We start from the raw sequence: 15,706 nt of genomic DNA, 5'->3' as shown, positions 1-15,706 counted from the left end.
AGCCTCGGGTCCATCACAGTAGTTTTTCTTCAGGTGTTAAAAAGGAAAAAAGAATCCTTACAGTTGGAATAACCAGGTTAATGGTCAGAAAGCCTTAAAAGCAACATATTCCATTTTAAAGGTGAAATATTCTTCACTTTGGGAGTAGATAATATTAGCTATACCAAGACACACCGACGTTCCAAACTCTTTTGAAATTTCACCTTTAGAATATATGGTAGTACCAAGCCCAATCAGATGCTTTTCCACTTTACAGGAACTAGTAAGACCTTGTTAAGCAAGCTTGAAAGAAATGAGAAACCAAGACTAAACTAAATCTCTAAAAAGGTTCAGCTTTGGTTTGATTTGCCATTTGAAAACCGACCCAAGCAAACCGAACCGAACCGCACCGTCTATCACCCCTTGAAAAGTCAGGTTTGCATTTTGTCATCTTAGGTTCTATGCTGTAGGCCCAAGGATCACCAGATGGGGTTCCATTTATAGATCACATAGCATCTTCTGATTTTGCTTCCTTCTTGCAGATTCTACCTAGCAATACCAAAAACTTCCCCCTAGAGCAGGCCATTACAAGCTTTGTTCTTCATACAAAATAGTTTGAATGAAAGATTAAACCAATTGGAATTCTTATAATATGAATCTGATTGATGCCTCAGATACTTTTGAAGTGTAATAAGATTTGGTTTATGAAAAGTTTAATTGAAAAAATGAATAATATCATGCTTTCTTTACAGTATCAGACTATATATTTCCGAAAACTTACATTTGAAAGCTATCAGAACAATCAGAAACAAATTTTCAAATTCTGTAAGATATTGAGCCTTGAAAGTAACTTCTTTTATCTTTGTACATCCTCTGTTGTTCTAAAGCTGTTTCTTCTATGGAGTAGTGACCTTGTTCAGCTACCCACTTGTGACAGGATAAAACCCAGTTCACAATTCTGTATGGACAGGAAATGCTAGGCACTGCCAATTTTTATGCTAGTTCACTTCCTACATTGACAAGAATCAGGGTACCATTTGAACAGAAGGAAGTTTTTCATCTTCACCATGAAAGCAAAAATGGTGTAGCAAGGAAGATGCATCAAGCCCACCAGAAAGTACCTGCAAATCCAGAACAACAAACACTGAACATTGTCAAGTCCTTGCACATATCATGAAACATAATTATTTAAGTTTTGAGCAGTTAATCAGTCACAATCTTGTATAATGCTGATAATCCCCAACCACAACCTTCAAAGAAACACCCGATTGATTTTCAAAAAGCATTTCATATGGGCACACATGAATAAATGATCAACATACACATGAATTGTGGGTAGATGGTTCAGTACAAATTTTCAGCAGGCAGAAGATCCATCTTATTTGTATTTAAACAGAAGTGAAGGTCTTAAGTAACTAACCACACTGGTGCATATGGTGAAGACAAGTCAAGAAATGGGTATGGCCACCTACAATGACAAATTTTCATCAGGGAACAATACAACCTAAAGTCCACAAATGGATAAAGATGAAAAAGGGTGAACAGTGTACCAAATAAATTCACTTGCATGAATGATCCACTGGAAGATCACAAATATACCCGTCCACAACATGAAGTACGCGATCCTAAACCAAGGAAATCTCTGAAATGGGGAATAAATACAAAAATGATCACGAAGAAACTTGAGAGTCACTAGTAACTGAACCAGTAAATATAGCTTCCACTTACTAAGCAATTCAAAGCTGTATCCCCAAGGAGGAAAATAGCATTCACTGAATGCATACCAACCAGCAACTGTTACAGATAGAAGGAAAAGAATCAATCAAATGAAAGGTATTGAGGTCTTACAGAGGAAAGCAAAACAGTTCCTTAATAGTGTGAAAATATTAAAAGGTAAAGCTAGTAGGAATGAAATATTTATCATCTGGTCAAACTGGTGGTAAACTAACCAACTTCATTTGGTAGCTTGCAAGCTAGTTGCTCTGGCTACTCCCCACCCCCACCCTGACCCCCTTTTTTCTTAAACTGATTTACTTTTTCCTATATCAAATTACGTAAAATAAACTGAGGGTGGTTCAACTTGGTAGAAGTAGATGCATAGATTGGCATCAGCTAGAGACAAAAGATGATAGCTTACTCCTTAAGGGGAAATCACAAGTCAATCCATACATGTTTCTATATTTTAATCTGCCTCTACACCAAGCTTTATACATTTATAAAAGAAAATAGATGTTAAGATATAACTACATGCCCACCACAATAAATAAGTCCAGGAACTTAATCGCCATTCTGCAGTATTTGATACTTACGAAATTCAGATTGTAGTCTTTCATGGTAAGAAATGGAAAAAGGATTAGCCAAAAAACACAATCAGTGAGCAGTACAGCACCAGCAGTTATCTGTTCACAAAAAAATAGTCACCAACTTGGTAAGTACAATGTTGAATTAAACTATGTAGAAAGATAACATAACCCTTAATACATATGATTTTTCAAGTGTGGAAGTGGGAGTTTAATCAGAAATGTTAGGATTTTTGCCAATTTTATCCAATTAAAAAAATTGAATTTGGAAGAGTCAAGTCATTCTTAAGTAAATACTATACAACATAGAAAGTGTCAAGGAGAAACTGAGATGAGATTGAGAACCATCAAATGGCAAGTATACAGTTAAATTACGAAAAACAAAAAACTCTGTAGGTTCTCACCTGTAAGTGAGATTGTTACAAAGGTGAGAAAAGGATGAAAAAAAGAGAGCATGGAAACAGAGGGAAACAAACAGTGCGTGAATTAAGAGGAGAAAAGAGAAACAGAAAACAACATGCCTTTTTACTAAAGCAATCAAAATACATTCAGCACAATCTTGTGATTGATAATGGGAATAAATTTGCTGAAAAATGAGAAATACCTGAAAAATAATTTGGAAGGTGTAACACAAAATGCCAGCAGTTTGGTGAATATGATTTCCTTCTGGGGGATCCGAGCTCTTTCCTCTTTCTGTGTCTGAGCCCAAATGATGAGTATTGTCACCACCAACTTTATTACGATATTGGAAACATCCATATATGGAAAGCAACGAACCAAGCTAGAAATGAAAGATGAAACCAGAAGCAATATATGATTAAGTAGATGAAAATGTCATCAACTATTTCATGATACAAATGAAACATTTAATGGAGATGGATCATGTAGTGAAATAAGCATGCAAGGACAGAGTTCATACCCCAAAATAAATGGTAACCAGCATAAAAGTCCATCTGTTCACCCAAAAAAAAAGTATATATATAAGCAAAGACGATAAGAAATTTGTATTCATGGTTAACTATAAAGCTGGAGTATATTAAGTTTGTGTTATAGAGATATATTAATTGATACTTGCTTATCTTCAGGTAAGACAAAAAAAATTGAAAGAAAACCATGGGCAATTCCAACTTCGAAATAACAGTATCTCCAATTCAGACAATAAATCCAATCCCTTGTGGTTCATGTATGGTATTGAAGAAACCCTCAAGAGGTGCCATTCAGCAAAATGTCTTGTATACAAGATTTCTGTTGAAAAAAGGATACCATTTGAAGCATGCTCACACATAAGAGCCCATAAATCACTTCCTTCCAATATGAACCCCCCCCCCCCCCCCCCACCCAAAAAAAAAAAAAGAAAGAAAAAAAAAGGGTGCATTCAAGGGTGGATCTTGGCACAATGTAACTCCATTCTGACCCTAGTTTTTGTGGGTTCAAGTTGGGAAACAACCTCCCTGGAAAGTCGGGGTAAGACTGCAGACACTGTGACCCTCCCCAGACACAGTGGTGGGAGTCTATGGCACTGCCCAACGCCCTAAATCACTTCCTTACAATAAGCTGTCATGTTTATTAATCAGCCCAAATTTCAACATTCCAATGAAAACCAAATGCATTTTCTTCAAACTGAAAGAAACAAAGAAGCCATGTAAGGCAACAGTAGGAATGCATTATCGATGCTACTGTGTTGGACAAACACTTTACATACATAAACTAAAAGGAAAAGACCATAGGAAAATTCTGAATTGTGCATTGAACATGTAGGAGATGTAAGTTAATTACAATCTGAACTGATGGAAAGAGTTGACTTACTGAGTATAGAAAAAAAGTATGCCAGCTCCATCAACAATGACATTGAGAACAAGCAATGCCAAAAGCACAGAGAGTGCAACTATTCGGAAAGACAATAGCCAAGCAGGATGGATATCTTTCAGACATGTCCTCCAGGCTTCATCCTCATATAACATCCCTACTGATTCTTTCTGGGTTTGTCCTCCGTGAGATTTTGAAGTGTTGGAGCCTTCATATTTCCATATCAGTACCAACGCTAGCACCATGGGGGTCAAGACCAAAGTTGCAGACACAAAAAATCTCCAGTTCAACCAATAAGTTGGGTTGGTTGTATCAGCAGTCTCGACTGGCTGCCAGGAATGTTTTGGTGATCCTGTGAACGAATCCATTGAGTTACTTCACTTTTAATTCTGTATATTCACGTTACCAATCCAGAGGTCCAGAGTATGCTTCTCGTTTGTTTTTATAACCAATCCTCAGAAGGATAAATAGTTGAACAGCAATTTGGATTAACCAAGTCCAACAGAAAGGCTGCTTGAAGTCGGAGGAGGGGGAAAAAAAAGTTAGGAATGAGCCACTCGTTTTTTCTGGGTAATAATGAACTTACGCTCTACAAAGAAAAAAACATCAAATATTAAGACATTTGAAATATTGTAGAATATTTATGATGAAGTCATCATCAGCTCCTCAATAATGCATAATGTGTTGATGAAGAGAAAATCCTTTCTGACTTGAGGTAATCTGAATGAAAAAGTCTTAGAAAAAAAAAATGGTAGAACTCTTAGTGGGAAAAACCAACCATCATCATCTAACGGGAGAAACCGGAGCAATCACAAAACGATCTGTCCAAAATGCAGAGCACTTGAGAGGGATCAAAGCTCTAAAACTGATCATTCAGAATAATGGACCAAATGAGTAGAGAAAACAGAACACCAGAAGCTCGAACCAACAATGAAATCTTTCAAAAACCCATTAACGAGAAGGTTAATGAAGGACCAACAACGGAACATTTCAGAAACTCCACAAGTCATCAATAAACATAAAAGAATGAAGAACGAAAACAGGGTTTGAATCGATATCAACCAGGGTGAACTTGCAATCCAATTGTGCTGCAACAAAATCAAGGGAAAACAAAAAGAAGAAAGGACTCTATGACTAAAAGTGGATTTTCATTTATGATGCAACCATGCGAGTTAAGTTCTGTGAAGAGGGTAATCAGTAAACAAGAACCGGTTGGGAGTTGGCCACATTAGTAATCATTAGGACAAGCCGGACAAAGGCGTTGGCACAATTAATGGATGAAAGTTAAGCAGAGAGAGATTCTTAACTTTAGGTGGGTGTGGAACAGAAAGACAAATGCAATATTAAACGAAGCGATACAAAGAAGAAGAAGAACAAGAAGAAGAAGCAGGAGAAGAAGAAGAAGAAGAAGAAGCTAAATTCTAAGGAAAGGAAAGTTAGATACTCACAAGGGAAAGAAAGTAGAAGACGGGTATGGTATGGCAAACGAGATGCTTTGCTTCTTCACTTTGGAGGCAAAAGCAAAACTAAAAACTAGACTAATCAAAATTTAAAAAAGGGAAAGTGAAGCAGAGGAGAAGCTAAAAGGGTAATATGCTTTGATCCATTGATCGTAAGGTTCTCTCTTTCTTTATTTCCTATTCAACTCAAGAGAAAACAATCTATATTCCCATATCACAAACATAAAAAGCCCAGATCTCCATTGCAGATAAACAAATGAAATACATGGCGTATGGCCACCTTTTCAATGCAATGTCTTTACAGTTATGGTCTTTCTTGGTCCCCAAGCTCCTAAAACTCCCAGAGTAAAAGGAAAGAGAGAGAGAAAGAGACAAACAGAGAGAGAAATGATTACTTTACTCAGATTTATGGTTTATGCTTTGCTTGGCTTGTTTTGGAACTCGAAAATGGGAATTTGGAAATGCATTTAAGCTGTCTTTCTCTCTCTAGCAGGAGCGAGGCATAGGCATGGCCCATCTCTGGCCCCATTGGTGATTGGAAATTTGGAACAAAGACCTCCGACACAATCTTTGCTAATACTATTAAATTAATTGCCCTTTTTAAGTAATCAAACATGGGATTAAGGGTCAATATCTACCCATTCTCTTTCTGATCTTAAAGAAATAATTCCATTATCATATGAACCATCATCACCTGCTGCTAACTGTTCTTCGAACCCCCAAAATCCAGACAGGTTGATTTTTGTTGGATAGATTTAAAAACCCTCATCAGTCTCAAAAGGGAGGTTCGAACTTGAAACTTATTAGTTATTACTAACAGGCCTTGCATCCATGAGTGATGACATGCAACAACCATGAACTAACAACCAGTAGCGTTAATGTCGAAGCAGTTGTGAGCTGTGGACATGTAGATCCAACACCAAAGAAACCCAGATGGTGTATGTTGAGGTGTGACATGATTGGTAACAATCATATCACAAAAAGATAAAAGCAAAACTGAATTGCTTAGAAGAAAGAACAGAATCTTTTCTTGACTGTCTAGTGTAGTAGTTAGTTAGCTAGTCATGGTCATTGAGATATATATCCCCTGAAATTGCGTCTATCGGACTACTAACTTTGTCTTAAAGCATTAAACTTGGGTGTCCATTCTGTCATGGTCATTGGATGGTTCCAACCCATCCCAACCGATTCAGATGCCGATTCCAACTCCTAATACCAGCAATAAAGAGGAGATGAAGGATCTATTTTTTGTCTTTTGGGTAAATAGATGAAGAAAATTACTTTTGGTCAAAAAGAAAAACAGTAGGGGAGAAAATGTGGGTCCTAATTAGAATCAAGATTGGGAAAAAAAATCTAGGCCATCCTATTTTTAGGACAGTAGGGAACATCTAAAAGACATAATGGACCCAACACTGAGCCACAACTCTGAGAGTCTGAGGACATCATCTTCCAAAATCAGACACATTTCTGGAAAAATGAAACTGGGTTTCCTAACTAAATTCTCCTGAGACAGATTAATTAAAAGTCCAGTTTGAGAAGAAAGTATGGTTTGAATGCATAACTTGAAGACTTTAAACATTGTTTACAAAAGACTTAGAAAAAGAGAGAAAGTGAGAGAGAACCTGTCATTGTTGATTGGAGAGTTGGTGAAGATACACCAGATGCAGCTGAGGAGCAAGCGAGGTGGCACATCAGTAGGGAGGAGGAAATCAACAAGGAAGGGAAAGGAAAAAAAATTACGGCCAAGAAGGGTGGGTTGAGGTTTCCTGGTTTTTTGCAGTGATTCAAGGCTAATCTACATCCATCTTTTCATGATGGGCACATTATTAGGTGACTTTATGCTAGGGAGCTCACACTTAAAGGCAAGCCAAAACCACCTCTGTTGTCTACTCCACACATCAGCCCCTGAATTATGAAGCTTAAGGATTGAGAGCCCTGATACTCTACCCCCAACCTACCCATGCTTCCATCTCTCACATTCACATGAGGTATGAGACCAGACACAGGGTCTACCCGTGTTAGAAAGAATAATGGGGGACCCACACTCCTGTGAGTGTGGAAGCATGAGGGCACAGAGGTAAGTTGGAGGCAGAAGATATATTTTCAAGGATAGGGTCCATCAGCGAGTCTAGATCCTCTACCTCCAACCTGCCCATGCCCTCATACTCCCACACTCACATGAAGGACCTACTATTTGTCTTTTGAAGCGTGACAATCAAAACCCAAAATATTTGTCTTTTGTTTTTTTTTTTTTCTTTCCTTTTTTTTAAATACAAAAACCCAAGAAGGATTTTATTATGCCAAAGGAGTTATGGAATTATTTCATTTCTTTGGCTGTCAGCGAAGGTAGCATAAACATATTTCTGCAACCTACAGAGTAGCAAGTGTTCTCCAGGGAAACCTTCCTCTTTGTTCGAAGCTTTAGTGCTTTGTCCAAATTTATTACACTTTTCTTATTGTAAGGACCAATTGACTAATAGAGACGATCAGAACTAGTCACATGTCAAATTCATGGTCTTAAATTGAGCAAATATCCATCAGCATATTAGCATGCACCCCACTTGTACTCTGAGGCTTACTATTTTCACAACTCTTTAATTATCCACCCCACCCACTTAGTACTCCAAGACCTACCATTCTCACAACTCTTTGATTATCACCCACCCCACTTAGGACTCCAAGACCTACCATTTTCACAACTCTTTGATTATAACCCACCCCACTTAGGACTCCAAGACCTACCATTTTCACAACTCTTTAATTATCACACCTCAAACTTCAATAGGCCTGAAACTTGATACATGACTAAGACTTAGGTCCTATCCAAGGTGCCACATGATATTTAGGAAGATGATTCACTTCTGGTTTGCCTTGTCAAAGCTCGTAAGTAGACTTCCTCTTACATGAATGGTAGAAGGGTGTAAAGAGAGCACAAACCAGATCCGGACTTCTCAATATCTACCACTATGGTTGGCCCGATGTATGCAAGAAGATGGGAAGGATGTATAGACTCGATAGAGTTGCTCAATAGAAGGTATTCAGATGAAGATTCGCTTTCCTTTTCAGTTTAAAACTTGAAACTACATGGAGCTAAGTTACCATCGCACCATAGAGATCCAAAGCTAAAGAAGAGAAAACAAAAGGTTAAAACTTCATGATCTAAGAAGAAAAAGAACAAAAATATATAATTAAGAGGTTCCAAATGCCAAAAGATCCCAAGTGCACAAAGCAGTGAGCAACTTGCATTAACGGATGCCATGAAGTTAACAAGGCCCTTTAGCATGGCAGGCTGTATTCTTTCTTCTCAAAAGGTTGGAGCAGGTCTACCACCTTACAACATCAAAAACTCTTGCCAAAGAGACAACATTCAACCAGGCTCCTGGATTGAGTTTTAATTTTACAAAAGATTGATACACAATTGCAGAATTCATACAAAATCAAACGGGAGAAATATCAATACCCCCAAGTCTGATTCAGAATGCCAGGAAGCTAAACAAAATTTATCCTATGGTTGTATTACAATTGGGTTTTCCACCACTCTATAGGAAATAACCAATGCATGTTAAGGGGTGCCTTTCACTAAAATCCTAGTGCGCTTTACAGTATAGATTCAAATCATATCAGTGTCATCTCCAATCATAGAGAGAGAAAATGGAGCAATAGCTACATTGAAAGCTGAAGAGCCCATCTTGTCCACGTACTTCATCTCAAAATCTCCTTCCTGTATTATAATAAAACTATACAAATTACTACAATTTGCATTTAGCTGCTAATCTATAGCACAAGTTTTCAAAGAGAGGAGTGAAGCATGGTAATTTTAACAAAATTCTGCACCAAGATAAACTGGAAATTTAATTAGAGGACTTGTCGATTCAAGAATAGTTTTTAAGTATCTTGATCTTAGAGACTTCAAAACCATTAAAAACAACTGTTCATTCTTGTTCGCTGTGGAGGTGTTAAGAAACAAGCTACTTGATACTTAATGTTTCACTGAAACATGAAAGAATTCTCATCTTACCATTCTTCCATTAGGAGTGCTTAATGGGCATGCAGAGGAGTACTCAAATCCAGTCTGAGGAAGAATAACTGGTTGTTCTCCTATGACTCCAAGTCCCCTGCCAAAAAGAAATTTCGAAGCAAAAACATTTCGTGTTACCTGCCATTAAAAGAAAATGATGAAATAAAAGGATGATGTTCTATAAAGAGGATCAGGTATGATATTTGTCAATATAATTATAGGAATGATGATGGAACCAACCAGACATGCTCAACTTTCTCATGGTCATCTGTGATGATCCAATGCCTCCTAAGAAGCTGAACAGGGCGATCTGAATTATTAGTGATTCTTATCCTATATGCAAAGAAGAACTGCCCTTTGGCAGGTTGGCTCCGTCCCTCAATATAGACACTTCTGACCTGGACCCTGATCCCCTGAAACACCAATAAAGGAAAAATGTTGAGGCAATTAAATCACTAGTCGTAGAAAAGCATAGGCAGTAGACAACTAAGTCATGTTACTAAGGATGCAAATAATGATCCATGTTCCTACTTGATGAATAAATACTGCCATCCACGCCTACAAACTTTTAGGTTGGGGGTTTGCCATCATCTGTGAGAACTCCATTTGCAGAGGAGATAAGACTTGATAGTTTTGGACCAGTACTCCAAATATAGGTGAAACATAAGCAACAAATCACCTTTTGATGTCTAACTCATCTCTGCAAATAATTTATGCAATATACAGAAATCACTTACGTCTTTTAGAGGTGTCGCATGGAAAACAGCAAAATTATAAGGAAAATGCTGTATAAATATATACATATAACTTTATATCATGTAATCACTGTGAGGCTATCCTGCCTGCACAACATCTATTTAGTAAATCCCAGTTCTATGTAGAAACAGCTTATTTGTTTTCATGGGGTGGATGAACAAACACATTACTACTTTTGCAAAAACCAATGATTTTGGTAATAGACCACTCAAAACCTTCTAAAGTTGAGAGTAATGAGAATTAACTGCTAGTAACCTCAATCTGTGGACTTTTAGATGTAAACTGGGTGCCTCAATTAGCAGTTCACCAACATTTTTACTTTTAAAATTCAAAATGTATGGAAAATAAAGCAAATTCAGTGTATCCAATGGACATGTTATATTCAGGAATTGCAAGAAATAATTTTTGAAACTTCGAATGAAAATCCTTGAGTTCATGTTATTATCCAACTATAACTCTACTAATAGAGATGCCAAATAAAAATCCTGCTTCATCAATCCAAACATGTGTGTATGTGTGTATTTATACATATACCTATATGAGAAGGTTTTAACTATAGCCAAAAATATATAAAATTCTGAAAGGGCTTTTGCAGCGCATTCCAGTTCAAAGCCCTGAATATTGATAGTGGCCACATTAAAGTTTTTGCTAAAGCCTATACAATTTTCTGCAATAAAATGTACTTTGGTGTTCAAGAACGAATAACGGTCAATTACAAATAGCTATCAACTGCCTAAAGTACACGTATTTCCTTTTGACTTATTAGGGAATTCGATACATTGCATAGGACCAAATGGAAATCATTTATTGTAATTTATAGACTTGAGTAGATTGGATTGCAAAACACATAGCTGTGACAGTTGTTTTTTCATATAATCAAAACTTAGACTGCTGGAAATCAAGCTTACATGTCCCAATGAAAAATTCACTGTAAGAACCAGATGGTTATCTTACCATGGTGGTTGCATCACTTGAACATTTAAGGAGTGAATGAGGAGAGACTGACTTTATTTCATCGCGGTATTTAGCAGCATCCTAGAAGATAATACCCAAGGAAACAGAAAAGTAGAGAAGTAAGCATGCATGACAGCTTTTGATTATATTTCAGAGAATAACCAGTCAGAATTCAGAACAAAACAGTTCAAGGAATCAAAGCCAGAGGCTAAAAGTGATGGAGAATATTAGTTCTGTCCCTGATAAAAATGGCAGAGACATCTAAAACCACCCAGAAAGGAAAATAAATCTCTTGTAAGACCCATTTTTACATATAGTGCAATATTTGTGTTAGAGATATAAGATATTATGTATATAACATGGTAGGGGGAGTCCCCTTATCATGGTTTGCTTATTCAGTTACATCTTATTTATTACTATCCTAGCCAGTGAGTTTCTTATTGGTTTCAGGCTTAATTAGGTAGGATGTTAACCACTAATAATAACTCCTAACACAACTACTTCCACTCCTACAATAACTCCTAAGCTAACTATATAAGTTATGATTCTGGCACTAACTCCACCTCATGCACTGATGCATATGACAAATTCCATCTTCCTAAAATCCAGCGTTGTCCCCTGGACCGCTTGTTGGAAGTTGAATGGATTGAGACAAAGAATTTCCATGGAATACACTGCCAATGAACTTCTTCAACAAAAGAATGGGAAATCGGGAGAAAAATGGACTGAAAGCCAACATGTTGACCACCATGGCCATTCTTGTAGTGATCTGGAACCCTACCAAAGCAGTATAAAGGCCTAGGATTGCGTAACTTGATCATTGTCATCTCATCGTTGAATAAAAGAGGTAGGATTGAATTTATAGCCATGACACTAACCCCATTTATCCACCACAAGAACCAAGTCCACATCCTGTACTCGAAATTGTCAGAATCTCCAACTAGGAATCTGTTTGGGCCACTCGGAGACCATAAAATATCTGGGCATCGTTCCGACTGGGTTCTTGCAGAAAGTTTGCACCAACCTAGAATTAACTTGAAGTGTTAGTAACTTGTTGGTTCATGGACAACAGCCCTCAGGGCCAAGATATCTCAACACAGGACCTGTTCGGGCTCCTACTGGGCTTGGGTGTCAAGGTCAAATGCACACCTTCACTTTATATAAGTTACCACTTCTAGTACCCATCTTCAAACTGGACACAACTCCTATTAATCATAGTTCTAAATTTTTCTGATATCTCAAACTGTCATTAGCTTGAAAAACTCAACTGGAATTTTGGCGCTTTTGTACTGACACACCAAAATTTTACGAAACACATTGCAAAAAGTAAGCCTCAATCTGAATTTTGAAATTTTGAGTAAATTGACTGACAAGGGTGGAAAACCTTGGTTCCATCTTTTTTTGACACATAAGTGTTTAATACTGCTGGAAAATTCTACTAGGGATTGTCAGATAATTATGAGGAGATCAATTGAGTGGATTTGATCCAGGACATCATAGTTCATATCAATCGGCACTAACATACTCATAGTATTGTGCTGTTGGGAGTTGAGATGTGGAAGACTAGGTTAGTAGGGTGTCTATGACTTATTTATTGTTCACTGTGCTTGCTTTGGCTGCCAATGTAATATCCATTGTCCGCTCTTCCTTGTACTTTGTAGTAGAAATTTAGGTCTAAGGATTTATGGACACTTAAGATTATATTTGTTCATCCACCATTGCATATTCTACTTGATTTACTTGCCAATTATGTCTTACACCACTCAAAAAATGTGCAGATTAAGCAATATTGCCTTAATGGTCAAATCTACAGCCAACCAAGAGTAAGAATCCAAACTGCAAATCGAGTATATTTTAATTTTTTTATATAACAACTTGACGATTTAAGTATGTTTACTAAGTATAAGACAAGCTTCCCTTAAAGATTTGAAGCCAAAGGGATCATATGTCGACTGAAACATTGTACCAGAACATAAAAAGCAAACGCACAAACTTACTGACATCTCAGTCCACCCAAGTCAAGAAGAGTTTTCAAATTATGCTACTAATAAGCGCTTGATCCATTAATAATAATTCATAAGTAATTACTTCCACTCCTACAATTACTCCTAAGCTAACCACATAAACTTCCCCATGCACTTAACACTTTCATTACTTAATTTTCTCTTTCCTTGCAATCCAGGACTGCGCAAGTTTCTGTGGTTCACACCATACTCCAATCATTCGCGTGTACAAATTCTGAGTGCATAAAGCTGTTGTTGAACCCTGACTTTGCAAGAGAATGTGGTCTTCCCATTTTCTAGTCCCGTTGATTTAGTCTGACTAGTTTCATCTATATTCTGTGTAGAGGATAAGATTACGATTTCGAATTGCTCAACCATACTTCCGAAATGCTAGGAAGTGGTTTCTCAGCTATAGAGGATAAGATAACGAGCAGCTCGAAAGAATAGGAAGCGGTTACTCAGCCGACATTAACGGTTGTGTGTAACCTAAACTCTACAATCTCATGTATCTCATATTTGTTGGATTCTCTTGAATTTTGAAATGCTGTTGTAACCATCAACAATAAACATACAAACCCCTGGTTTGATACGGTGTGGTAGTCTAGATTTCTCTCTCTCAAACAAATTCTAACTTTCTTGCAAACAAGACTCAAACTCGACCTTCCAAGAAAACCCATTATCGAGTCAAAAGGAGAAACTGAACAGGAGAAAGATATGGAATTACTGCTGGGAATCAAAATCGCGTACCTCAAACCTCTCATCAGCGATTGCGTCTTTCATCAATCTTCGAAGGCGCAAAATAGGCTCTTCTTCCTCGAATAACTTCAATGAATCCCGAAGTCTGGCAGCTTCCCTGTAATTCTGCAAAGTTTACAAACTTAAAAACTTTTAAATTATCGATTTCCCCCTTCAAAATGTCGGTATTCTAAGTGATGAGGAAATGTATTCATATTTTTAACAAAAAACTGCAATTAAGTCCGAAGCACCTTTAGAACACCAGAGAAAGGAAATCACCAGCGAAACCCATCAAAACCCAGCACCATTGATAAAGGAAACATCAAAGGAATTCCTACTCACCTCAGATTTGGCCGCAACTTCCAACTTCTGTTTCAAAAGAGCATAAGTCTGTTTGCGAGATATCGATGAGGCAGAGTTTTGATTCTCTTTTGCAGCTCCATTTTTGTCCGAATTGCAACCAACAATCTTAAAGGTATTCCCTCTCGTAACGCTTACTCGTTGAAGGGGAAAGGACCTTGTTGTCGTCTTCAGCTCCGTGCAGACCTTTAGGCTTAAGGATTGCATTTCTGCTTCCAAAATCTCTACATTCCAGAGCTTCGAAAAATCCTGCGACTTTTATACCTTTATCTACGCCGCTCGCTACACAACCTCAGTCGCAGCGCGCCGTTCTCTGTTGTAAATATTTCAATTTACTTAATTAGCCCTATCATTTCACCTAACCTATCAACCGGGTCCAACCGGTTCAAGCTGACCTAAACGGCTAAACCTCCTTAATAGGGTCCTGCCAGAAAATCCGCCCGATAAGGAAGGAACCACGGGGAGAGTAGCACATCGAATTTAGTGGAATGGACCGACTCAATCTGGGATTCCGATTTTATAAAACCTCATCGAACCGGTGATTCGATGGTCCAGAAATCCAAACCTATAAACGTAATTATATCTAACAAGACGGATATTTCGGGTAAACGGATAAGAGGTTTGTTCGTAGATTATTCCGGTTTCATAGAGGAGCCAACCAAACGACAAAAAGCAGACTTGCGGCTCTCCGATATCTGGAGAAGAATCTGACACGTGTCTCCACTGGGAGCCATTGGAATAGATTTTCTTTGCCACGCGAGGAATCCCTGCTGTTTTTGTCTGTTCAATGCTAAGAGCCGTCAGTTCTTCCACGTGGCGTTGCTGGTGTCTGAACTCTTTTCACATGTAATGGGCAGACTCGGACTCGTGTCGCAACCCATGTGAGGTCCATGTCGGATCCAAGGCTCTAAGCTCCCAGTCTCCCACTCCCAGGGTTTCAATCATCTGCGGCCGTGAAAGGAGCGCGGCCATCTAGAGGGATGTATACTCTTTTTATACCTTTTCATTACATAATATAAGTGGGGTCCACCTCTGAATGCAGACAGAATGAATTAGAGAAGGGATCTCAGTAGATCACACGTAGGCCATCCCCCGTAATATGTAGTGGAGAAATGTGAAAAAAGCACAAACCTCTCCCTCAACAGATAGTGGATCTATGCAGATGTCAGAGAGAGAACACAAAAGGATGAAAGCTTAAAAATGAGACCTCCTTGTCTTACTATTTCACTATTGAGCGAGAAGTACATCCACAATCTAGTCATTTGAGCTTGAATCAACTTATTTGAATGCTACATGTATCTACGTTAGGCTTTGATGAAGGGTTTTAGTTCTTAA

At 37.9% G+C, this 15,706-nt stretch overlaps 2 protein-coding genes across 3 annotated transcripts; both read right to left on the bottom strand.

Annotated features, from left to right (window-relative positions):
• Positions 1–454: 454 nt before the first annotated feature.
• LOC149007062 (uncharacterized) lies at positions 455–5,868 on the bottom strand. 2 transcript variants are annotated; one of them, XM_089166961.1, is made up of 9 exons: positions 4,864–5,868; positions 4,086–4,595; positions 3,199–3,232; positions 2,884–3,060; positions 2,289–2,378; positions 1,708–1,773; positions 1,530–1,621; positions 1,400–1,447; positions 455–1,100 (listed from the first exon to the last, which is right to left on the bottom strand). In XM_089166961.1, the coding sequence occupies exons 2-9, from the start codon at positions 4,451–4,453 to the stop codon at positions 983–985; spliced, it is 993 nt and encodes a 330-aa protein (XP_089023087.1). In that variant the 5' UTR covers positions 4,454–4,595; positions 4,864–5,868; the 3' UTR covers positions 455–982. The 2 variants fall into 2 exon arrangements, with proteins under 2 accessions (XP_089023087.1, XP_089023088.1); XM_089166962.1 differs by having other exon boundaries at positions 5,534–5,868.
• Positions 5,869–8,746: 2,878 nt separating this feature from the next.
• On the bottom strand, positions 8,747–14,620 carry LOC149007061 (uncharacterized). Its single transcript, XM_089166660.1, has 6 exons — positions 14,354–14,620; positions 14,024–14,137; positions 11,274–11,354; positions 9,804–9,976; positions 9,564–9,660; positions 8,747–9,266 (listed from the first exon to the last, which is right to left on the bottom strand). The coding sequence occupies exons 1-6, from the start codon at positions 14,576–14,578 to the stop codon at positions 9,156–9,158; spliced, it is 801 nt and encodes a 266-aa protein (XP_089022786.1). The 5' UTR covers positions 14,579–14,620; the 3' UTR covers positions 8,747–9,155.
• Between the last annotated feature and the right edge of the window lie 1,086 nt (positions 14,621–15,706).

This window comes from Hakea prostrata, chromosome 8 (genome assembly GCF_041222555.1).
Source record: "Hakea prostrata isolate BN-2017 chromosome 8, UWA_Hpros_2, whole genome shotgun sequence".
Lineage (NCBI taxonomy): Eukaryota > Viridiplantae > Streptophyta > Magnoliopsida > Proteales > Proteaceae > Hakea > Hakea prostrata.
The sequence above is the reverse complement of the archived record's forward strand: the minus strand, read 5'-3'. Positions and strand labels throughout refer to the sequence as shown.